The sequence below is a fragment of the Manacus vitellinus genome, unplaced genomic scaffold (genome assembly GCF_001715985.3).
Source record: "Manacus vitellinus isolate BGI_N305 unplaced genomic scaffold, ASM171598v3 scaffold_13_pilon, whole genome shotgun sequence".
Taxonomy (NCBI): Eukaryota; Metazoa; Chordata; class Aves; order Passeriformes; family Pipridae; genus Manacus; species Manacus vitellinus.
Genome location: NW_021938999.1, coordinates 9778217 through 9802872, shown reverse-complemented (window position 1 = coordinate 9802872; position 24656 = coordinate 9778217). Strand labels below are relative to the sequence as shown.

Genomic DNA, 24656 nt, shown 5'->3' with positions numbered 1-24656 from the left:
TGCCGCCAGACCCAGCTTCACCGCCCCGCCGGCGGTGCGGGCGGGCTGAAGCGGCGGCGAGAATGGCCGGTGGGAACCCGCTCCAACGGGCGGCACCGAAGAGGCACCGGACCCTTCCCTCGCCAGAGTGACCGCGGCACCTTTCCCCCAACCATGCCGGGCCGCGGCCACCTTGCCGCACCGCCCCCAGCCGTAGTCACTCAGGAGCGTCGCCTGCCCAAAGGCCCCGCGGCAGGGCCGGGGCGGCTCGCGCGCCCGCACACACCCCCGTTCCCGCCCGCCCCCACGCAGCGCGGCGGGAGAAGATGGCCCGCCTCTTCAGCCACCGGCCGGCGAGGCCCGACTCCCGCCCCTGCCCGCCATCAGCTTCCGCCGGGCGCCGGCGCCGGAGGAGGCTTCGAAGGCGGGCGGGCCGAGGGGAGACGGGGCGGCCCTGCGGGCTCCCAGGCCAGTGCGGGGGCGGCGGGGAGGGACCCCCGGGCTCGGCGCCTGGCGGCGGGCTCTGCCGGCGGCCCTGCACCTCGCCCGCCCGGCGGCGGGGTGCGGCGGCCGCGGGATCTGTGGCCCGCACGAGGTCCCGGCCCCCAAACGTCCCTGCCCCCGGGGGGGTAGTTTGGAGGGGAAATCGGGAGCGCCCGCCTGAGCCGCCCTTCCCCGCAAGGCCGCCGGGACCATGACTTTCCAGTGGACGGCAGTGGCTGGCTTCCTGTACGGCGAGATCGCAGTAGTTCTCGTGCTTTGCCTGCCGTTCATCTCCCCGCTCAGGTAGGGAGGTCTTCGGTGTGCTGGGCAGCCCAGCTGGTGCTTCTTACCACTTCAAGTTCATTTTACTCCTTCTTTTATGTAAATACGTTGCTTTGCTGCGTCTTACATTAGTTGTGAACAAAGCTGAAGGGATGCTGTTTGGGACTGGAGCATCAGGAGTTGCAAGCCTCTTGAAGAAACTTTATGATTTGTGCGTAGTGCTGATTCATCCGAAAGCGGTCGGGGTGCCCAGATGAGCCCCCCTGCTTTGTGTCAGCAGGTGGGACGGCTTCTCCCAGGGTTCTCGAGTAGCCAGCATGAATGCAGGTATCTAGCAGGAAAAAAATGAGAGGAGGATGCAGCTTTTTCGGCAGTTGTTTGTCAAATTTGTGACGAGCAACTTTATGTTTTGGTTGTACACTAGGCATTGTGGGTGCTGGACAGATGAAAGACGTCAGATACTCAAAGCAAGCTGCATAAAGCATGTTTTAAGGGCTGCAAAAAATCTGTGATATTAGTTTAGAAAAACGGAACTTGAGTTTGATGCAGAAAGTTCAAGATTACTGAAATAAAGGCCTCTATAGGCTTATATATAGATTAACAACATTATAGTGGTTCTGGAACAACACAAACATTAAGAAAACAGTAAATTCTTGTAAAATACATGCATGTAGTAAGAGAAAAAAACAAAATATGCTCATTACTCTTAGTCTCTGCGAAGACCTGGCTTACAGCATTATCTTAAGATTGTTTCCTGTAAGTAGATCTTCAAATTTGGTAATGTTAATTTCTTTACAGGATTTAAAGAAAGCTAGCTTCTCCACAAGAGGCAAGAGAAGCAGACTTATGATTTCTTTTCAGAACATCAGGTTTTTTAAAAAAAAAAAGGGCCAGAAACTACAAAAAACTCACAACCCCCCCAAAACCAAGCAGGATGAAACATTAAAGCTTTTTCAAAAGAAATAAAAATGCTGCTGTCTCAGTGTTCTGTAAAAATTGTTGCATGTTTACTTTCTACATCTTTAGATATATTTAGAATGAAGAATACAGCTTTTACTGTAATATCTTAAGGAATAAAAGCTGCTGTGTGGAGAGTCTGAATTTAACTACTTAAACCTGCAGAAGAGTCTTGAAAATGATTGGCTTCTCCATAGCGGATACCAGTAATTAGTCATGTTTCCTTAAATCCAGAAATTGAAACTGTTCTAAAAATCTAATTTAACTTCCCATTTTTACAAGTTGGCTTGTGGGGAGTTAAGCATTTCAACACAGATTATTGAGTTCTCATACTTTCTCTTGTTTTCTAATCAAAAGTGCAACTGTATGTGAGAGGGGAGAAGGATTATGGCAGTCATAATCATCAGATTATTAATGGTTTATGTGAGGAAACTTGCTGCAAGAATTTCTGCAGGCTGATGACACAAGCAGAGTACTTTGGGAATACTGAAATATGTTTCACTTGTGGTGCAAACAGGGCTTGAATCCAGTGTGGCTGAAAGGCTTTAAACTATATTAAATGAATACATTCCTGTGCTCTGTTTGGAGCATTGACCTTTTCCTCTCAACAGTGATTTCTGAAAGCATGAAATAGCTTTATCCCATATGTGATATGTGCCAATTATCTTCTTAATAAAACTTGCAGGAATCTTGTGGGGTTAAAGCGTAGATTTAGCTGCTGTGACAGTAGCAGGGGGAAACAGCTCTGCTGTACTCCTCTTGGTGGCCTGAGAGAGAGCTGGTTCTGTCAGAGCAGCAAAGCATGCGTGGATACTGACACGTGTGAAACTGCTCTTCTTGGAAGTTTGATTTATTCACTTCTCAGTCTTCAAACAGATTCTTTGTCTCTTTTGTGCCTACACTTTTTTTTTTTGGTTAATTTTTTGAAATTTGCTAATAAGCTTATAAGTTCCTGGGGAGCAAGTAAATTGACAGTGTAAAAAAGACAGATCTGTACTACGAAGTGTAGTACATCCACAGTGGTGACTGGTATTATAGTTTGGAAGGATTATATTTATGTGACTTTTGTCACCAAAAGGAAATGGAGCACTGGTAGATGTGAATGTCAATACTTGTTGAGGAAAAATAAGTGGGAAAATAGTACACAAGAAGACTTTGCAGTAAAGAGATCTAATTTTTAGCCTGATTATAATTGGCAGTGTAGTTGATCTAAGGTCATACCTGAGAGTCACTTCTTAAGTGGAGGTCAGTATGGAGCTTGGAGAGTTGCATGTTTGAACAGTCTGTAAGTTGGCTTTGCTTGAGTTGTAGCTTGAAGTAAGCTTTTTGTTTGATACAGACTGTGGCTGTCTGCTATAAAGAATTCAAATTATATTAAAAGATTTAAAGGAGTTTTTTGCGTGCACAGTGTTAAAACATTTTAATCCTTTCTGGCGAACATTCAGAAAAAAACGTGGGAGATGATGCCACAGTCTAATTTAAGTTAAATTCATATTAGGTTGGAAACTGCTTTGTTAGAGGCCAAATTTTAACAGTTTCTGTGAAATGTAAATAGTCTTAACAAAAGTTGGAAATTTTACCTCATATAATCAGACACTGAGTAGCATGTCTGTGTTACATCCCTAATGGTGTGATTAGGTATTATTTCATTTGTGTAGTAGCACTGATTCTAACTTGCAGCAAAAGACAAGTAGGTGCTCTGTTACGACTGGTTGCAATTCATTTGAGCACATCAGATGTTCTTCGTTCGTGCTGCAAGTGTGAATTCTTACAGAGCACTCCATGCAGTAATATCAAATAGATGATTGTTTTAAAAAATAATAATTGTCTTCACCACCATTGGGCCTCTGAAGTTGCTTCCATAGCCAGCAAATTTATGCTAGGGAAAAGGATTTTAACCCTTGACAGAATATAAGCATAAGACTTGTCTTTTGTTGTCATTACAAGTTAGACTGTTATAACAGTCCTGGTACCTCATAATTATGCAGATTCATCAGTGTAAAAGATAAGCCTTCTGAAGAAGGATGGTAGAGATGATCCTAATTTGTGGAAGCTTTTAATTTTATTTGGCAACAAGGGGTATAACTGGATAGAAATAAAAATGATGCAATGGATTTTAGTCTTTACCCCATCCCTGAGTTTATTGTAGTCAGGACTGAACATCAAGTAATTCTAGCCAAAGTAAAAGCTGAAATAAAACACACCTGCTATCATGCAAGAAGTTTGCAAGTTGAACCAACTATCTTTGCCTATATTGACAGCAAATAAAAAAGAGATGAGCAAGTTGGATTGCTGGAAAAGTTAAGTGTACATCTAAATTGTATTGCAATTAAAGCAGCTGTTTAGAGACCTTAACAAGTCTCTTATCAATAACAAGGCTCTCTTCTGTGAGGTTGTTATGCTCTTCTTTTACTGCTTAATTATTTTTGAATAACACAATGCTGTTTTACAGATGGCAGAAGATTTTTATGATTCCTCTATGGAGCAAAATGGCAGTATTTTGGAACAAGATGTTCCTTACAATAATAGTTTTACTGATCGTCTTGTTTCTTGGTAAGTGTTAAATATTCGGTTTCTTAAGAAATGGGGGAAAAAACCTGGTACATGGAGTTCGTATCAGTAAATTAACTGAAAGGATTCAAGCCTAATGTAAATCAGCTAATTTATTGAAAAGTTATACAATGGAATGAAAGAGGAGAGGGCGTATACTGCATCCACATTGGGAATCCAAATGCAATACTAATATAGTAGTGAATGAGGAGGAAAAATGGGGCTGGGTCTAGGCTGCTGCTTGGTTTCACTTTCTCAGACAGGTAAATGAACATGTTCCACGCAAGAATTTGGCTGAACTGTGCCTTCTTATGCAGTAGATGGCACTCTTTCCCTTTGTTGCTCTTGAAGAATATATCAAAACCCTGGGCTATTTGACTACTTTTGCTCAGTGCAGATACAAAACAGCTGTTGGCTACCTCTGTTATGAGTAGATCCTGAGGTCTATGAAATAGGAGTAAAGCTTTAAGGAAACTGGAGCTTGAATGGTGACCATATGCCTGATTGATTTCGTGTAATGTCTGTCTTGACTGCTTTGTGAGGTAAGCACCTTTCAGTGATGAAAATAGTTCTCCTGTGTTTAGGGATAGTAGTAGTTCTCCATGGATAGAAGTGTTTCCAGCACCTTAGAGTGAACATGCTCTTTAATTCCAAGCTACTTGAAATAAGAAGAAAAAAATGCATGGTTTTATTTTCTGCTGAGGGAAGTATACAGATGCGCTACATAAATAACAATGTTAGGCCAGACTGCAATACTACATTCTTAATATTAAAAAAGTACCAGAAATATCAATAGACTTTTAAAATCATTATTTAAGATTATGCTTAGTATTATTCTCATAAGTAGATCTTCAGTAAATGGCTTAAGTTTGAAAACTAATGGATTTCATTTACTCTCTTGAACTCAGGTCCAGCTTCAACCAAAGTTTGCTTTCTGGTTGTCGATAGTCATTGATTTTGCAGAAAGATGAAGTTGGGCTAAAGTAAAGCAGTGATGACATGCTTACCCCATAGCATAAAGTGATAGGTTATTTCAGAAGACTCTTCCTATAGCACAGGGACATGCATTTGTTTACTCGTAGTATGTGATGCATTGTTTGAAGTTTTACTTCAGGGTTTTTTTCCCTTCTTAATAACTTAGGCATATGAAAGAGGCAGTCATAAGTGATGATATTCACGTGTGTTTTTCTTTGGAATTGATTGTCTGCTTAGACAAATGCAGCAGCAGTTTAATAACATGGCCAAAATACTCTGCAGGAACTGATGATGTCATGAAATGTGTGTATTCGTTGATGCACAGAAGGAGATTTAAGGTGCTATATTGGTCGTAGGAATGTATGATGACCTTAAGTTTATATATTGTAATATGAACTCTTAACTGGGTTAGATTTTGGGTTTGTGTGGATGTAAGTCCTGATTAATTATTTTGTCCTTTGAAAAGTGTTTGCAGTGTATTAGCCCTTTTGCAGAACTATCAGGAGTATACGATGAATGAAAAGAAGCTGAAAGATGTATGAAAAATGACTGAAAGCTGAGGTGTAGCTTATCTCCTCCATTCTGTTTATTATGTTATTACAGTTAAGTTACTACTGATGTTACTGTGTTACTAGTCTTTCTATTTTGATGGATGTTACAGAAATAATTTTCTCCCTCTGTGATTCAAGCATAAAGTAGACACTTGTGTCATTACTAAAACACATGCTTATCTAACAAACTCTATATGAAATACTTGAGAAAATATTTCTTCTTTTCCCCTCTCTTCCTCATTTCTCACTGTTTGTCCAGGGGGGGATTTTAACTCAGTTGTCAGCAGTGACATTTTAATACTATGGAGTCTTTGCTAACATTTGTAGAGTGTGTTGCTTTGGCCTGATGCCTGGGGACTGGGTGCAAGTGTTAGAAATGACTGTTCAGGCATGTTTTGGGCAATAGTTTGTCATATTTCTGGAAATATGCTGGAGCACTTCAGTGATTTATCAAGACCAGCCTTTAAAATGTATAGATACCATAAGCAGTGCCACTGTTTGCATTATTTCTGTTCGCTGAGCTGAAAGTCCAGATACATATTTCTAGTACTAAGTGTGGTTTATCATACACACACACCCACAGATGTGAATAAGAACGGACTGTTTTTGTTTGCAGATGCTGTTAGAGAAGTCAGGAAGTACTCATCCGTTCACGTGAATGAAAAGGCTGCAAACATCAATAGTAGTGCCTTTGATCACATTCAGATGAAACTCTTTCGATCGCAAAGAAACCTCTATCTCTCAGGTTTTTCCTTATTTCTTTGGCTGTAAGTATGAGATTTTTCTAGTATCTACGTAGTATGTTTATTACAGGAACTGTTGCACAAATTGTAAAGTAAAGATCAGAAGGCCAATTTCAAGAGATTAAAGAATTAAGTGTGACCAGGTTGGATAAGAGGCAAGTAAGATCAGGGAAAATAATACCTTACAAATATTTGAAGATTGGACAGATGTGTGAACAACACACAGAAAGAAACATTTTGAATGCTGGAGAAAACGTATATTTTGCAGAAGTTTCTTCAGGAAACACTCATTTCCTTCCTTAAAGTTACACCCTTTTTTTGAACATGGAAAACTGAAATAAAAAAAAAATCAGAAACTAAAGTACTGTTAAAATAATGTTAATATCTTCCAAGCTGGTATTTTTGCATCCTGCTGTGTTAAGACGCAAAACTTGAGCCTGACTTCAACCACTTCATCTCAAGCTCAAAGTTAAGACCTTTGATAATAAGTTAAGAACTTAGGATAATATTCCGGCCTTTGAGGAAAGTTTCAGATATATTTCAGATCAAGCACTTTGTGGTAACTTGCCTCCTATGGTGTTATGATATTAAATCTGGTATCCCTTTCAGGATGTTTAAATACAGCTAATAAAACAGTAAAGGAAAGGACAGTTCTGTACTGCCCAGCAGTAGCAGCCAAGACAACCTGTGAATCAGTAGCCAAACAACCTGCTGGTCTTAAAAGTGGGCAGGGAGCACATGAGCTCATTGGACACAGATAATGTGAATGAATCGAAACGGATGTGCTGGTGAAATGAGTTTCTATTTGAACATTTTTGTGGTGACTGGGCAAAGAATGCTGGTCCTTTTCTGAGTTACTTCAGCCAGCTGCTTGACATTGCCTAGATATGCAAGAAGAACACAGATCAAGAAAATCAGAGACTTCTGACAAACTTCTTCCCCTTAGAGTGACGTATGGCCATTTTAGCAGATCATTGAGGAGCACTGAACATAAAAAAGTGTCAAAGAAAAATTAATATGAAACTTGAGCAGGAAAACATTGGAAAAAACAAAGGTGGTTCTAGCCTTGCACAATAGTGATATGAATGCATCATGTTCTTTGTCTTCCTTTAGAAAGGTTGAGTAAATATGCACAAATATGTTTTTGATCTCTGCTCCAAGAGGAATAGCTGGGTTGTGTCCTGTGCAAGAGCTGGAAGCTGGTCCCCTAGGATCCTACTCCCACTCAGCTTTCAAGGAAGAAAACTTCTCACGTGGCCCCAGCAGATTTTATTGTGCATAAAAGTTCTGCTGTTGAAGAGATTTGCTTGATGTGTTTTTTTTGGCTATTGGCCTTTCACCAAAATTTAGAAGAAATAAGTACTCCTACAGTAGTGGCTAGATAAAAAGACTTTTCTTAGTAGAGCTATTTTGCTTATCCCTTAAACAGGCAAAATGTCTGTCAGAGAAGGTGAGGAAAGTGTTCCTTGGGTTGTCTTATCCTGCACTGCTGCTACCATCACCCAACCAAGTTCAGACCACACGTAGGTGTGAACAGGTACTTGGATGCCCCTGGTTCATTCTTTGGGTCAGTTTTAGTTCATTTCAGCACATCAGCCAATAGGAAAATTCCAGAACAGTGGTAGATGGAGATTCACAAAATGGAGGACACTAGGAGCTTGTCACACGTGACAGCACAAGAAAAGCTTTTCATCTGTGGTTCAGCAATTGTGGAACATTGGGTAAGGAAAATGATCTCCTGTATTTGGAGGTATTGGATCCAGTTGAGCCTTCATATGCAAACTGCACAGAAAAGAGAAGGGTCATAGTCTCTAGAGACTGTTCCCTAGGTAGGACAGAGGCACCCATCTGCTAGTCTGACTTGATGTCTGGAAGATGCGGAGAACCTACCAAGGCTTGTCTGGCCCTCTGTTACCCCATGCAGAACCAGAGAGGGACGAGAAGGGCTGAAAACTAAAGGCAAGCGCAAGAAAACATGAACCCACTGCTCACTGGGACCAAATGACTAAATATTTGGAAAAGAGTGAGGCATTGAGTATAACATGATCAACCTTAGGTTGCTTTGTTTGATACTAATAAGTTCTGCTGTTTGGCCTCCCAATTCCCTGAACCTTCTGGGATAGTCAGTGGGTAATGTAACATTACCCCCACTAGCAGGTGCAACTGGGGAGTACATAAGCAGATTGGGCACATAAAAGTCTGTGTTATCCTAGGATGGCATGTGTCCATGCTGTGATGACCCATGGGGACCTCTGAGGAGAGAAGAGGGAGCTTGTCTTTCAGCCAGAAAAGAACCTTTGAAAGGAAGATCCAGTTGGTTGCTATATCTGTAGTAGCTTGTAGAAAAGATGGAGTGAGCTCATTTCAGTGGATCCACACAGGAATGACAAGAGGTAACAGGTCAGGAACCTCAGATAGAAAAGATAGAAAAGCACTTCTACTATCAAGAGCAGTTAAACACTGGAACAAGGCCCCTGAATGATGGTGGAATCACCAATCATTGGAGATGGCAGGAAATCAACTGGACAAGGTTCTGAGCAATCTGCTTAACCTGTCCCTACTCTGGGCAGGATGACCTCTGGAAGCCCCTTTCAACCTACATAATTCTATGATTCTGTTTTAGTTGTGGTGTTTTAATGACTCCTATAGATTAATAAGCAATAGTAAAACATGCTAAGCCTTGGAAAAGCAGTGACATGGGGACCTTAACTTTTTTACTAATCCCAAAAAAAGTAAGAAAATGAACTTTCAGTGAAGAAGCTGGGGGGTGAGGGGAGGCTTACCTTGAAAAGGTCTACTAATATTTTTTCAATTATGAAAAAGCTAATTACTTGGATTTTCAAATTTCTTTGACGAGCAGCTGCATAGTTATATTACAGGCATTAATTTAACTTAGTGTTACTTTGGCTTGATTCAGCAACATACTGCTTTGAAAGACTCCCAAGATGAATAACAAAAGTAGTGATGCAAAGAGGCAATCACTAGATCAAATCTAGGCAAAACTTAGATTGAGGTGCCATATGCATGCTCTTGATTTAACTGTATTGACAAAGTACTCTGAAGATTAAAATGCTCACATTGCTAATTTTATTCTTGTAAGGCCTTTTATAAAGTTGTGGGATTTTTTTTTTTTTTTTTTTTGCACTGTACTCCTTACCATAACATGTTGTTTGGGTCTTCAATTTGGAGATCCATCCTGTTTAAAATTAAGAGTAATTCAGCCTTTAAGCAAGCATGTCTGACCCCTTAATGGCTGTGGGTATTTAGGAGGAGAGAGGTTCTGCATAAAGTAAAAATCAGAATGTTGACGGATGAAAATATTTTCAGTCTCTCCTTTTACTGTTATTTGTTACAGATGAACTTGGATGTTTCCCTTCAAGTGCTTGAACAGTTCTCTTCTGGTTTTGTTTTTATAGCTAATGCAGCAAATGAAAAGGGGTTGCTTTGGTTTTCTGGCTTGTTTGGTTTGTTTTGGTTTTTGTTGGTTTTGGTTTTGCTTTTTAAAAAAAAAAATTATGATGTGAATTACAGTTCTGTTCACTGTATTTCTTCACAGTGTATTGAGACGTACTGTCACCCTTCTTACTCAGCTGGCAAAAGAGATGGCATCTCATGCAGCTCTGGAAACGCAAGTAAATGATGCTACTGAAGCAGCCAAAAAATACATGGCTGAGAATGAAAGGCTGCAGGAGGTATCTTTGAGCTTCTTTAGTTATTTTCTTATTCAGCAAGTAGTTAGTACAAAATACTGTGAGGATGATTTGCTACTGAATAATATTTGTTCATTTTTTTCCCTCTGGTGGAAAAAGGAAGAACTATGTACTTAAAATATGTAATTCAGAATACTGAAAACAAATTTCAGTAGCATTTTACTAACAAAGGAAACTGAAGTAATCCAAATAAGTGATGTTCTGTCGTTCCAGGACAAATTTCATCGAAGTACTAAGAGATGTCTTGTAAAATTGATATTTTGTAGTTACTGTATTTTGTATTCTTGTATCTTTTTGTGGTGGGTTTGTATTTTGTATTCTTGTATCTTTTTATAGTGGGTCAGCCGATTTCCTAATACTTTCCTATTTTAGTAGGACACTGCCATAATATTAAGTAGTATTGAGTGCAAAAATGTCTTACTTAAAAGAACCACCAATGGATCAAAGAGATGTTATTTTTATGAGAAGAATGAAGAAAATTAAGCTATCATTTTTCTGTTGTGGTTCAGTACACAATTGTGTGCAGGAAGGGAAGCAATCAAAGATAATCAAGATAAATGTATGAAATCTTTCTTTGTTTAGTTTGAATTCTGTTTGAAGAGACTGAACCATAAGCTAGTGTGCAGATATGTGGGGTATGAAGACTTTTAGAGCATTCTTCAGTCTGGCACATTGTCAAAACAAAATTCACTGCACGTGTGTACAGGTTTCCTTCGAGTTTGTCTAACACAGCGTCTATGGTTACCAGCACTGTAATTTTTTTGTAATAAATCTTCAGACAGAGAACAGATTCTGGACAAAAAAGTACAAGAAGGATGTAAAAAAATGCAGTTGTTTGAGAACTGTTGTAAAACAAAGATCATTAGAGCATGTTAGGTGTTTCCTGAGTATGCAATGATTACAAAATTTTGTGATTTGGTATTTTGTCAAAATGATCCAGACTCCCTCCCTCCACCATGGAATTTGTCTTTTTACTGCCTGTGGTACTTTTTTTTTCTTCTCTATTTTGTTGGGATTTGGCCAGAAGTCCTCTTTTTTTGTTCTGCTTTCGTATTCCCTTAGCAACACATTCTCTTAGCCACTTGTAAGCGATAGCCAGAAACTGGGAACTGTATTCCTGTCTGTTTCTGTTTGTGTATTTGATTGCACGGTTTGCAAAAACACTGGTAGCCACAGGTCCAGGCAACATGCTGTGGCTGGATCTCTGTTGTGACGGACATGTGAAGTGTTTGGAATTGGAATATTTTAACTTTATAGACATACTGTGCCTTAGATTTCTCTCATCCAGTGGCTTGGCCCCTGCATTTGTGTTTATTTGCAAGTGTGCTTCATTCTGCCATCAGAGAGAGGTGAGAGCAATTGCATAGAAGGCACTGGCTGCAAGTATAAATACTGTTAGTTTACTCTGGTGTGCGAGATCTGCACTGTCTCCTGTTCAGAGATTCCATGGGGCACAGGACTTAAGAGGAAAGCTTACAGAAATAGCTATTTGCATATTAATAGAAAGAGGTGATCACAAAGGAGACAGTTAGCTATTTTCTTACCAACAGACCAGTGTAATCTCCACTCTTTGATTAAATAGCTTCTGGATAATTTTCTTTAGCTCTTTTCCGTGGATTGTTTACCAGTCTTTATAAAAGGTTCTTTTCCTTCATCTTTATAAACAGGTTTTTTTTCTTCTTCCTAAAGTAATCTTTCCCCCTTGCTCCTACCTGTGCCCGGTAAACTCTGATATCACAAGTTCACCTAACAGCTGTTTATCTCAGATGTTTCACTTTTCTTTTTTCCATTAAGCATTTTCCACTTTTTTGCCATTTTCATAACAGATGATGTGTGGTTGGGCAGTGTGATTGGGCAGTAGAGGCAAGTAGAGCAAAGGATCTAATTATGGGGTCTAATCTTACATCTTAATAACATGCATAAGTATAGTAGTGCCAACTGTTCTATAGTACAGGGAAGATATTGCTCTTGTGCCTAGTGCTTACAGGGCTCTTCCTGAATCCTTTCCTAGTTTTTTTTCTTGAATTTCACTGGAAATTGGATCTAGATATTGAAGTATTCTGAAGATGGAAGAAGCAGCTGCAAACCTACAAGGAGAGAAATCGCAATAAACTATTAGAACAAGTTGCACATAAATATGACCGTGTTCTGTCACTGGCAAGTCCCAGCATATATCTTCTGAAAAACATATTTATAACATAAACAAAAGTTGTACACCTGATGCAGAAATACTCTTACACAGGAAATAATACCATTCTGTTACAAGTATGCCATTACTATCGACCTAAAACATTGAGCTTTTTTATCTCCTTTATTTTTTTTTAATTCAGGGGAATTTTTTTCTAGAATGATCATCTGCCTGTATCACGTTGACATTTGATAAAACCTGTTGGTTTGCAAGATTGAAGTTGACATTCTTTGGGTGTTTTGAATTAATGTCAGGCTAATGAAAATAAAATTAATTTTAGCAACTGTGTTTTTTATTAGGCCTTGAGTGGACAAGGAAGTGATAAAAAGAAAGAGTCAAAGGAAGCAACTCAGGAAAAGTTGAAGGAGGAAGTTGAATATTTGAAAGCAGAACTACAGAAGACATCGACTGGTAAGTATTAGTTAGGACTTCTTTTCAATTAAGAAAAAGATGATTTCAACACTGAACGTCAAAAATGTATTCTGGGTATAACATTAACTAACTTAATTCATCCATTTCCAGAACACTTGGCATGGCATTTCTTTACATTTGACTAGGAACTAGCAAAACATCACTGCCATCCCTGTATTTTAGTAAATGTTTCATTATGAAATGTGTACAGTGTAATTAGAACACCTTAATTAAATTGTAATTATTACCAAATTGAAAGGATATATTTAAGTGATGTTGACTTGTCTTCATCAATGATGTGACCAGAATGTGGAATCCATTGCAGGTTGCTTATAGGCATGAGTTTGGTCTTTCATATCATACATAGCAGCCACTCTCCCTATATGAAATGGGGAAGTATGTGGTTGAGGTTTTTTACTGTAACATAGGGTTTCTGTCAGATAGCAGAGAAGTCCTTGACAAGTATTCTAAATTTATATCTGTTCTGCAGCAGAGGTGTTAAGGTGTTAGCTTTTTAATTATTTTTTTTTTTGTCTACAAGAAAACATACCTTGCAATTTGTAACATAATACTTTTGTTACAGCTTCCGTGTTTAAGGTTTAGGTTGTCAAAACTGCTTTATAGGCAACCCAAATTGAGATAGAAGCAGATTTTACCTGTTTGGTTCTGTCTTACTGGGATCTGTCAAGGTGTGTGATGCTTATGAACACCTGCTCCTCTGAGATTGGTGTTTTTAAGATAACACTGCCTGTGATCTAGTAAACATTAATCAGATGTTCAGAATGTAACAAAATACAGATTTTCATGGTACCAAGTTGTGTGTTGTCATCAAAACATAACCTTGCTTTCATATTGCAGTGCTACAGAGCTGTAAGAATAACAGCATATATTTCATGTATCCTTTTTCATTGTCTTTTTTCACTGGGAATTCAAACTAGAACTGTAGAACAGCTGTTTTCAGCTAGGCTTGAAGCAACAACAATCTTTAAATAGAGAGTCTCATTAGTTCACATTCTCAGGCAGGTTTGATAGTGGGTTTTCCCTCTCCTGCTGTTTTCTTGAAGAAAGGGGGAGCAAACTGCCTTTGAAGTGACAGGATCAATGGAAAATTTAAATGCATATGTTTTATTTAAACTAACTGGTGGTATGTAACACTAATATAGTGTAAGCTTTTCAGACAGGAATGCTAGAGAAAGTGAAGGAATAAATAGATTTACCTCATGCTGCTTCAGCTGCATTCTCCCTGTGAGCTGTTGTCCATGCAAAAGATGTATAAATTAAGGCATACTTGAATCTTTTGTTAGGGCAAAAGTGGGGGAGAGAGTCTTTCTTAGGAATGAATAGGAAAATATTTACAACCCTTCCACTGATGCCATCCCCCTCATTGCCAAAAACCCCATAGGCATTACTATCAGCAGCTAGGTGGTATTAAGGTATGTCTGTCTTACAAAAAGTGAGTTTTCTTGTATGTTGTGTTGAGCAAACTGATAACCAGAAGGTTTCAAATCCCACATCCGCAGACACAGGTTTCTACGGAGTGTTAGAGAAAGTGAATCAAATTTACTGTTTTCTTTTGGAATTCCTGCAACTGAGCAGGTGAATGTTGAGTTTCATGCTCACTAAGTGTGAGCAATGCATTACACAAAATGAAAGTTGAGATTGAAAAGCTTGTTTTACCTCTTTTAAACTACTTGTTTCATGCTACTGAGCTCACATGACTAAAGTGACCTTTCCTTTGTGTCCAATCCATGAAATTGGGGGGGGGGGGAACGAAGAGTGTAAAGGGTGTCACTAGTAATGAAACAAGGCAAAACTAGTATAAATATTAAAACTTCACTGGATTTAATTTTGGAGGTTTTCTTTTTGTTTATTTTTCAGCGATAGTTTCAATGCAAGTAGTAGGTTTGGATTTTGTTCTTGTTTGGTTGGGATTTTGCATTTAGGGGTTTTTTGGGTGTTTGGAAGAAAAAACAAGTTTAATCTTTTTCACAAGGTAGTTTCAAATTTCCATTTTTCTGGTCTGGGACGTATGTTAAGCTACTGATGCACGGTGATACATTATTTTATACTGCGCCACATGTTGAAATGTCAGTTAACTCAATAGAGTGGCACCCAGGAGGAATCCTAAACGTAAGGCTACTTCACATTTAAGAACACAGTTTAGTATCAGATCGGTGCTGTGACTTCACTGGAGATCCAAATTTTCTCTAAGGTTTTGAGTCAGTATTTACAACTGGCAGAGAAAATACTGTATGTCTCCTTACTGAAATTATAGTGTAGATGGAAATTATTGCAGACTTTCAGGACACTCATCTCTAGGAAACAGGAAACACAGTCAGCTTCTTTTCTCAATTAACTGTAAGTGAAATCCTAAGTTAAGAAGACATTTTTCCACCTCCTGTGCTTTGAAAATACAGTATGGAGACTGAGTAGCGAAATTACTAAAATCTGAGGAAAGGTTGGAAATAAATGACAAAGATTTCAGCCAAATTTGCTTCCTTTTCAGACTTGACTTTCTTATTCCTCTTGATGCCTTTTGTTGTTTTATTCCAGAAACGAAGAGGACTAGTTCCTCACTACTTTATTGCAGCTCCACATATTGTCGTCAGGGCTTTATAAGCACCCAGCAGTGGGGCTAGCACTTTGAGAGCCTAAATCCATTTTTAGCATACCTAGACATGTAATAACATGACTGTATAGAAACCTTTGAGATGGTAATTTATTGATAAAGTTGTATATGATGAAAAATGTCTCATTGATACCTACATACTCGTTGGAGCACACAGCACAGATGTGAGAATTTTTCTCCTGCTACACATTAGACATATTTCTAACAAAATGTTGATTCAGATAATTAAAGGCTCTCAGTATGACTGCTAATCTTGGACCTACAGGGATTTTCTAGGGAAGAAGGAGATGCTAGGATATTGTTTCAGGTTTTGAAAACTAACCACAAAGCCACAAGAAAATAAATTACATGGAATTGAAAATGAAGTTAGAGCTGAGAGAAGTGTCATAAAGCAGCAGTCCTTACTGGGGCTGGGGGCAGTAACAGGGCTAGTGGTGCATTAACTTTCTTTTCTTGCTCACAGATCCCAACCTATGGAAATGCCTGTGTGTGAAATGTCAGTTTGTTATTATTGGACCCTTTGGGCAGGAGGGAGACTTCTGCAATGCTGTACTATTTCAACTTCTATCACATGATTTTTGGTGACACTTTCCTAATATATGGTAAAGGCTACAGCTTTGTTTACACAACATAAATTTATACAGAACACGTAATATCGATCAGGTTGTGTGGCAGAACAGACTGGTGACAGACTCCTCTCTAGCTTGTTGACCCCTCACTTTTCTAACAATATTTCATAGCAAATGGCATGCACCTTAAGTTTCTGTTGGTAGCTGATGTAGCACAACAGGCATTGAAGTCCCAGTATCTCTATGTGCAGTTATTTGAGCTGTGGCATTAATTGCATCCTTGAGTTGAGTCTGTAGTGCCACATTGAGACAAAATCTGTTCCATTAGGATTCCACTTCGTGAAATATGTGCTGGCTCACCAAAGTCATTTAGATGCTTTTGAAGTTTAGTTCAACTTTTTCTGAAAATACTCTCTATTTATGTATCGTTGTCATAGGCATACAGTGCGGCAGGAGGAAATTCTGATGAAACTCCCGTGCATCCTTTGAGGTTTGTTTTGTGTACAGAATGTGTCACAAGTGTTTTTCATTTCATGGTTGCATAGTGTTGTAGGAGACAGGAAGAGAGCAATAATTTATGTGGAGGGCTGGTTTTGAAATAGCTTTTAATTGTTAACTGTTCCAGAAGGTATGAATGTACAGATGTACAGCTTTCACTTAAAAGTGAAGATTATTAGGTGTTAGATAATTAACCAATACAGGCATTGGGAATACATTTCATAAAACTGGCTGCAAAGGAGAATTCAACTTGACCTTTGTGTTGCCAGGCAGGCTAGTGCTATATATGAAAACTATGTTGAGCTCCACTGATGCACTCCAGTTTAAAAAAAAAAAAAACAAAAAACAACAAGTTAAAGGAATTGGCCACTATCTCGTGTTATTTAGCCAATGGCAGAGGGAGGTTTTAGAAACAAAGTCAGTCTTACTTAACCTTACTTTTTACCTGTGGGATCATAAGCTTGGTGGGACACATTGCACAATGTCACACTGCGAGTTGATGGGAAGGGATGGCGCCGCATACACAAGCGTGGGTTTGTTATACAAGGCTGTTTATGCCGTCGGAAGATTCTCTTAATATCATTTTGTAACAAAATTTCATTTGAGATTACAAAAGGTACTTGAAGCAAATTTGTGATTGATTTTTCTGGCCCTGCCTTTTTGTTTTAAGCTATCTGACCATTATATCTTATGAAGAGAATTCAGAATTAGTATGGAATTACTTGACTGGAGTTGTGTTCCCAGCCTTACAAGCGTATTTGTTGGCAAATCTTTTGTGCCGTCAGTGCCTAAATTCTTAAATGTGAATAGCTCTTTCTCAACTTGAAAACTCTTAAAAGAGAGGACTCTTTCTTACTCTTTAACTGGTCCAAATCATTTGGGTTGTAGGTTTGTATTGTGAGCAATGCTAATGTAAGTTCCAGATGGTTTCCTTAGTAGCAAGCACTGTAAGTCAAGTGATTTAGTCAGACCAGGACTAGTACTTGTGCAAGAAAACACCCAAAGAATCATCAGTTGGTTTTGTTGCTGTTTGGTTTTGTTTTAGTGTTTGCTTCTCCATGCTCATTGAATGAGAGGATCATAGAAATGCTACTGGGCTGCACAGCTGCTGGGCTGTGGTAATCTCCTCATCCTGCTTTGAATTCAGAGCAATATAAAGTAAACTGTCTGTGCTGGATTAGGATACAGAGAATGTGGTGAGAGAAGGACAAGTTCTCTACTTCTCCTGGACTGTACATGTTACATTAGTTTATGGACCTCCAGTCACACGTGTAACACAAGTGTAAAGGGATAAAATTTTCCACAAATGTCTTCCACTGAAACACTGCCCTAAGAATGTTTTGTTGATTATTATTTTAAGGGAAGAGGAAGAAATGAAAAAGGATAGCCTACCTCTCACAGTACTGAGGCTGGATTTGAGTTTTGGGACTTACTGACTATTCTTCTCATTAGTTGCATTAATGTAGAAACAGCATCCTCACCTCCTGCCTGCTCAAGCCTTTTTTGGTAGGAACAGTCAGCTGTTGGGGTTTGCTTGCTGCCAGTGCAGCTGTTCTGTCTCCTGTGAGAAAAACCAACAGGCCAGATGGAAGCCAGAAATAAAAACTGACTGTGTTGTGCATACAAAGGATTTTCTGTTCCCTGCTGGATCCGTGTTCATATGATACAGTCCATATGACAAACAATGTACATGTGCCATCGACTGAGCTGCACTGCAGTGCTTGTGCAGTGCAGGAGAGTTGAGCAGTGAGATACGAACGGGCTCTGTTGCTTGACAAGAAGGCGTCCAAAGAAATTGGTGTACTGAGGAATTCACATGGTCAGAGATGTGATGCTCCTTTTAATTGTGTGGTCCTAACAAGAACAAGTTAGTGGTTTGTTGATGTTTTTCTTTTTTTGTCCATAGCCAACACAGGTGGAAAGGACAATCTGTTCCCTGCTTTTTCCTCTTCTAGGGTTAGGTGAGGTATTCCTGTCGTACATCTGTTTTGGTCAAAACATTAAAACAATGCAGTAACTTGTTAGCTTTCTTGATTTGTAGATGTTTTTAGGTATTTTGTTCATATTTTAAAGATAAAGTAGTTTTTAGTTGCAACTAAAGTACTGTGCTGCTGCTTATAAATAACTAAATAGTATTAGATCAAAAATATTGAGTTCCTACTTCTTCAGAAATAAGTTCTCATTAATTTTTACTATAACTATGTATAAGAATGTTCAAACAAAAGCAGAATTTATCTTTCTAATTAGTAGATTCTTGAAGAAGTGTCATATACATACAGTTTTTTTGTCTACAGCTTAAAATTCAGAAGTTTATCAAATTGTCAAAAATTTATTTTATTGATTTCCAAATTTTACTATTGAATATTTTAAACAGTAATAAGATCAAAGAAAGGCTAAATGCATTGGAGTTTGATTTGTCACAGGTGTGGAAATTATAGTTATTCCAAGTACCAATACCTTTAGAAAATTTGTATTGATGCTGTCAAGAATGCCATAAAGGATGAAGGATAACTGTGTGAGAGTATGGAAATTAAAAAAAGGATGTAAAGAGATGGGGTGAATTTTTTATCGCGTTGGAATCAACAGACAGAAGTGTTATTAACTTCAGTAAATCAGAGTTTCAGGCTGGGTAAAAGTCCTGTTACTGGAAAACCACTTGCAGGCTTCTGAAATGAGAACCATTTTTCATCTATACATTCAAATTAATTAAAAATAGGAGAAATGGAGAGGGAGTTTTCCTTTTTGCATGTAAAAGAATGGTCAAATCTAGTTTCTGATGTTTCAGGAACTAGCAACCAAAGAGAAATCTGGTTCAGACCAAACAGATCTAGCTCCTCCTCTTGGGAATAGGCTCTTAGAGGTGCTGCAATTCTTGAGTGTCTTGGAGGTCTCTGGGAAAGAAGGCTCTGTCTCAGGGAATTCACAGTCAAAGGATAGATCCACATTTTTGGAAAAAGGAATTTGCAAATATTCTTTTTTTTATTTGTACCATCAGATTTGGTTGTTTGGGGTTTTTTAAGTGGCTGTATGAGCCAGCCTTATTAGGTCATTAACAACGTTTGTTTTAGCATGAATATATCAAGTTTTAGAGTATGGCTGTGCTCTACAGCAGAGAAATACAATGATACCTGAGACACCTATAGCAGAGGAATATGAAAATGTCTAAATGACATGGTAAGGTCCTGGGCTGCTTGGTACTGCAGCGTAGACATCTCTCAGTTTATTGTGTGAGATTGAGTAGAGTAATAATTACTTTTTCTGACGTGAAAAGTTTGTTCACAGTTGTCTGTCCTCCCACCACCGTTTCTGCCTTCTCATCCATAAATTGATGCTTCTAATCAATTAACTCATGCATGGTAAAAGAACAGGGTGAAAAGGAGGGGTCTGTGCTCCTATAGTAATGTATTCTCTCCCTTCCCCCCATGTTTCGTAGATAGCCTCAGCTGGTTTGTGAAAATCTTGCCAAGTATTTGAGTTCCCTCTTTATTTTAGGAGGGCTGACAGTTTTGATTTTGGAGTTGTGGAGTTTTTGTGGAGTTTTTCTAAAACTGTCTCCTGCAATGTGACAGAATACTGTAGTCATGACTAACTTGCCACCTCTTTCAACAGTTTATTGGTCTCGCCCTTACCTGTCTTACAGACCCTTCCTGTTCCTTGTGCTGATCTTACTGAACACAGGTCATTCTCTTTCCCTGTCCTGAACATCTCTTCCTGTGTACATCTGTGATGCTGTGTTTTAAATTCAAGCTTTTTTAGAGGAAGGAATGTCTACTGCAGTGGAGCCTTAATACACAACCAGGGCTCTGAGGATCTGCAGAAATACAAGTAATAATTAAAACACCAATTCTGATATTTTACAGCTTTCCAAAAGGCAAAAAATGAAGTGGCTGCAGTTAAAAAGCAATCTGATGGTGTTAGAAGAGAATATGATCATCTGATGAAGGAATATGAACGGCTTCAGGTAGGTGGCTCCAGATTGCTATACAAGCACTGTGTTTTGAAACTGTACCAGCAAAATTCTGCTTGTTTGGTATTTATTGTGCAAGAGAATTTACCAAAATTTTTAGTATATCATAAGGTTACTATGGGCAGCAGTCCTTAAACTTCATCAAAATAGTAGAATTTAGTTTTACAAGAATGGCAAAGTTATTAGCGTTTTCATTTTTTGCACTTTGGGTGGCAAAGCTTAGGTCAAAATTGTTAGATTCAGTTTTGTTGTCATTTGGGAAATAAAATTCAGATAGTTTTGGATGTGATGATCAAATTAAAATCTTGTAAGAAAATGATAGGAATAGTAGTGGGGGGGAGTATGTACATCATTTTTATAAATAATTTTATTTTGTTTGCTCTTTAATCACGTTTTTGCAATACTGGATTATAAATGCTGCAATACTGTTGATACGTAAGAATAGAAAACCAAAAAACACAATAAACAGCCTAAGCTAAAAACAGGCTACTATAAAATTCAAGCTGAAGTACAAAATAATTTAAAAAAAAACCAAACACATAACCAAAAGTTCAGTTAGCTGTTTGATTGAGTTTGCATATGTGCATGGTCATAATACCCATAATATACACCCATGAAATATACAGTAATTATTTCTGATAGAACTGGGAACCCTCTCTGTTCTTTTAAGTTGTCTGACAGATGTTCATATGCTCCATGCCTAACCTCTTGTCTTAACCAAAATTCAATAAAAATGAAAGCTGTCCTTTTTACAAGTAGTGATCTTGGGAGAAAATAAATGATTGATGTTAAAATTATTTTTCCTGCACTTTGTGAAACCACTTACTGATTCCCAGCCTCACCCTGTACTACAGAGATTGCTCAACTGATCTGTGTGTTCAAATCGAGACCACCATGCATGTCCTGTCCTTGTTGTGCTTCCCTGTGTAATGAGCCATAGTAGTCCTGCTGCATTTCTAACAGGCTTGTGGTCTAGAACACACATCCTCACCATTTTCTGTGTTTACCTCTGAATGGAAAGAACAGAAGGTACTGGGCACACAGAGGGTGCAGCTCCCAGGGATAAATCGGTTGATAGGAGAAAATGCTTTCTGCTGAGTTTGCTGCTCAGTTCAGATGGAACATGAATGGGAAGCAGACCTAGGGTTGCACAGCCCTGACTATCCTGGGATCAGAAGCACAAGTGTTTGTGGGGTGGTATTGATGGGAACTTCGAAAGGTGTATGGTGAACAAATCAGGTGTGGCTGCAAGGGGGCAAAATGCAGCATCTGAAGTCAACAGTTTCTGATCTTGGCCAAACTTAAATTGTTTATCTGTCTCTTTTCAGCAAAGTTTAAATAAAGCAGAAGATAAGAAAGACCTGTAAGTGCAAGTAAGACGGATGGCATCAGTACAGTTGCTTCAATGAGAAAAGCCTTGTGCTGTTTATGTTCCTGATGCGTATCTGAAACAAAACTTGATTTTTCTGAAAAGCACATGCATTGCAGGTCATTATTCAGAGTCCTCTAATATATCTTGGTTGCCAAAATGTTCTGTGTTGCAAATAAAATGTTAGGTGGTGTACTGGATTTACCATGGAGTTTGTCACTGCTCTCCTGAGGAGAAATTCAAAAATCCACCTGAAGCAACTTGACTGTTTTCGAAGCTTTTGCCTCCCATAAGGGTAACAGACCATGCACCATTTGCTTGTAGCATTTGAGTGAGGTTGTATATCACACTATATCATAAAAACATCTAAACCTCCTTTTCAACACCTGTTAGGAGTTTTAAAAATTCAGTTACCACTGGGTTGAAGAAGGTTAAAAGCTTTTCATCAGCCATTCCACTTCAGTGGAAAATCGAATGACAATCAATCTAAGGAAAATAAAGAAAGGAAAACTGCATTTCTAAATCCATCTCACTAGCTTTTGACTTCCACTTAGCCACAAGGATTTGAGTGTATTTTGACAAACAATATTTTGCATGCCTCTGGTTTATTTTTCTTTAATATTTGGGTTATTTCAGTTTTGGGTTGGCTGGTATTAGCAGTCTGTATTTTTACACTGTTTACATCTGTTTACTCTTATGTACCACCTAAATTCTTTTGCCTTGCTAAGTAAAAAATCTTTTTAAATGTAGACAGTTTGGTTTGTTTTGTTTTGTTTTCATGGATACGATACCTCAAATAAATGAGCACTGTTTTACATAAGACCTTTTTGGTATTCAGAAAGTTGTTTTGAGTTTCTTATTTGTTAGTTGGTCCCAGTTTATATTTGGAAGTTGGATATGTTTGTTATATTAAAGGGATTGTTTAAGTTCCTGAGTTTCTGGGTTTATTCTTATAAATCTCTCCCAGTATGCTATCTCATCATAGTTAACAGGTATGTTACTAGGAAAAAAATACACTTCTGGATTAGTGATGTTAACTTTTCTTGAAAGCACAGTCTTCTTCATAGGGGTAGTTTTGATTGCTCTGGGAACAGAATTTGTTTAGCTTAGAATTTAAACACAGCTTATCAAGTAGTATAAACCATAATAACATAGCATATTAAATAAAAATACATATGTTTTAAAAAAATATTTTATCTTTGCTGAAGTAGTACAGAATGTGTTTTCACAGATTCTGTGACACTGCAGATTTTTTTTATTAATATAAAAACTTTCAGGTAAAGTTACAGGTTTTCATACCTGCATACACATGTGTTTTGGTGATGTAGTTGAATGCATCTTTGGGTTTTTTTTCCCCACCCCTTTCTGAAATATTTAAAATTGTGGTGGAATGTTATCTCCAGTCAAATCCAAAGGCTATGGTTGGAAACCTTGGAGGCATAACAGCAAGTGCTGGTTTTAATAACAGAATGAAAAAGCTCACATCTGATTCTTACTTTAAGACACTAAACAAAAGCAAATATTACTTGCTTATTATTTATTGTTATTTATTCATTAAATTTCAAACATTTCTTCCTGTAATACTGTAAATAATTGGGTAGAAAATTAGCAGCTTACTGAAAGATGTCATGCACTGCACTCCTCATCCTTTATCTTAGAAAAATTAACACGGAATGAAAGATGTGTAGTTGTGAATGCACTGACATTACCAGTGCTTCTCCTTGAGGAGGAAGTCTGAATGCTTTACACAGCTGTTTGGTGTAGGTCATGACTGAAGTGTGAAGGAGTGCAGGGTGGTATGCACTGCTCCCTCAGAAGCTGAAAAGAGGCTGGGTGTTTTTAGATGTGCAACAGCCATTCAGCACATGGTACTTACACACTGCCCTCTAATACATCGGTCATCTCAGCCTCACAGTTTCCTTCTGGCTGCTTGGCAGACATGAATCCACTTATTGAGGAGACAACAGCTTAACACAAAAAATGTTGCATATCGGGCCACAGGGAATGTTCCCTTAATTAGAGATTGCTTAAAACACACAGACTTTCTAGTTTGGCTTCAGTCATTTCTTCTGTGGTGTTCCATAACTTGTATCACTTTTCTCATTTCCCTGTCACAGAGCAATGTATGACCATCATAATTTTTGTACTTGTCTGTTGTGGATGGTCACACACATTTGAGTTGCATTATCACGTGCTCAGCTCTTTAGAGTCCCAGATTTGTTCACAGAAAAATAATCTTTTGTTACTCAGATTTAAATTGTTTTGTAATATCTACTATGTAGAACTCTATTTTTTGAAAGAACAAAGTTTCTTTTGTAAAAGTAGAAGTATAAATAGCATGTCTGTAAATCCTAGTACGTGGCAAATCCTTGAGCATATTTTTCATTTGCATTGTTTCACATCACTTTATTTACTTTCCGGGCTGTGGGAGTTTGGGTTGATCAACTCTAAGTACAGTTCTCTGACTGGTCATGTTTTAAGTTATGGTTGATATACAGGGAGAGAATTAATCAAATTGTCACACTTTGAACTCCTGATCTTTCAGGCTGTTGGGTCAGATTTTGGTCACTCTGTCTTGTGTAGGAAAGAGCTGAAAGAAAGCTAAATCTCCACTGATGGAATCAAAATTACTTTTGTACTCATGTTGGACAGTTGATTTATTCCAGGTATGTCTCCAGAAGTAAGAATTTAGAGCTCTTTATATAATGTCATAGTAATTGTCTAGTTGTTTTGCAGCCTTTTTTCTCCTCTTTAAAAAGGTAGGAATGTGCATTTTCCATACTTTGGTGGGGAAA

At 38.4% G+C, this 24656-nt stretch overlaps 1 protein-coding gene across 1 annotated transcript; it reads left to right on the top strand.

Annotated features, from left to right (window-relative positions):
- The first annotated feature begins 642 nt into the window (after nt 1-642).
- On the top strand, nt 643-22795 carry BCAP29 (B cell receptor associated protein 29). The gene is made up of 7 exons (XM_018068036.1): nt 643-765; nt 4154-4254; nt 6394-6544; nt 10077-10212; nt 12718-12829; nt 20386-20486; nt 21821-22795. The coding sequence occupies exons 1-7, from the start codon at nt 674-676 to the stop codon at nt 21857-21859; spliced, it is 732 nt and encodes a 243-aa protein (XP_017923525.1). The 5' UTR covers nt 643-673; the 3' UTR covers nt 21860-22795.
- Nucleotides 22796-24656: the final 1861 nt, after the last annotated feature.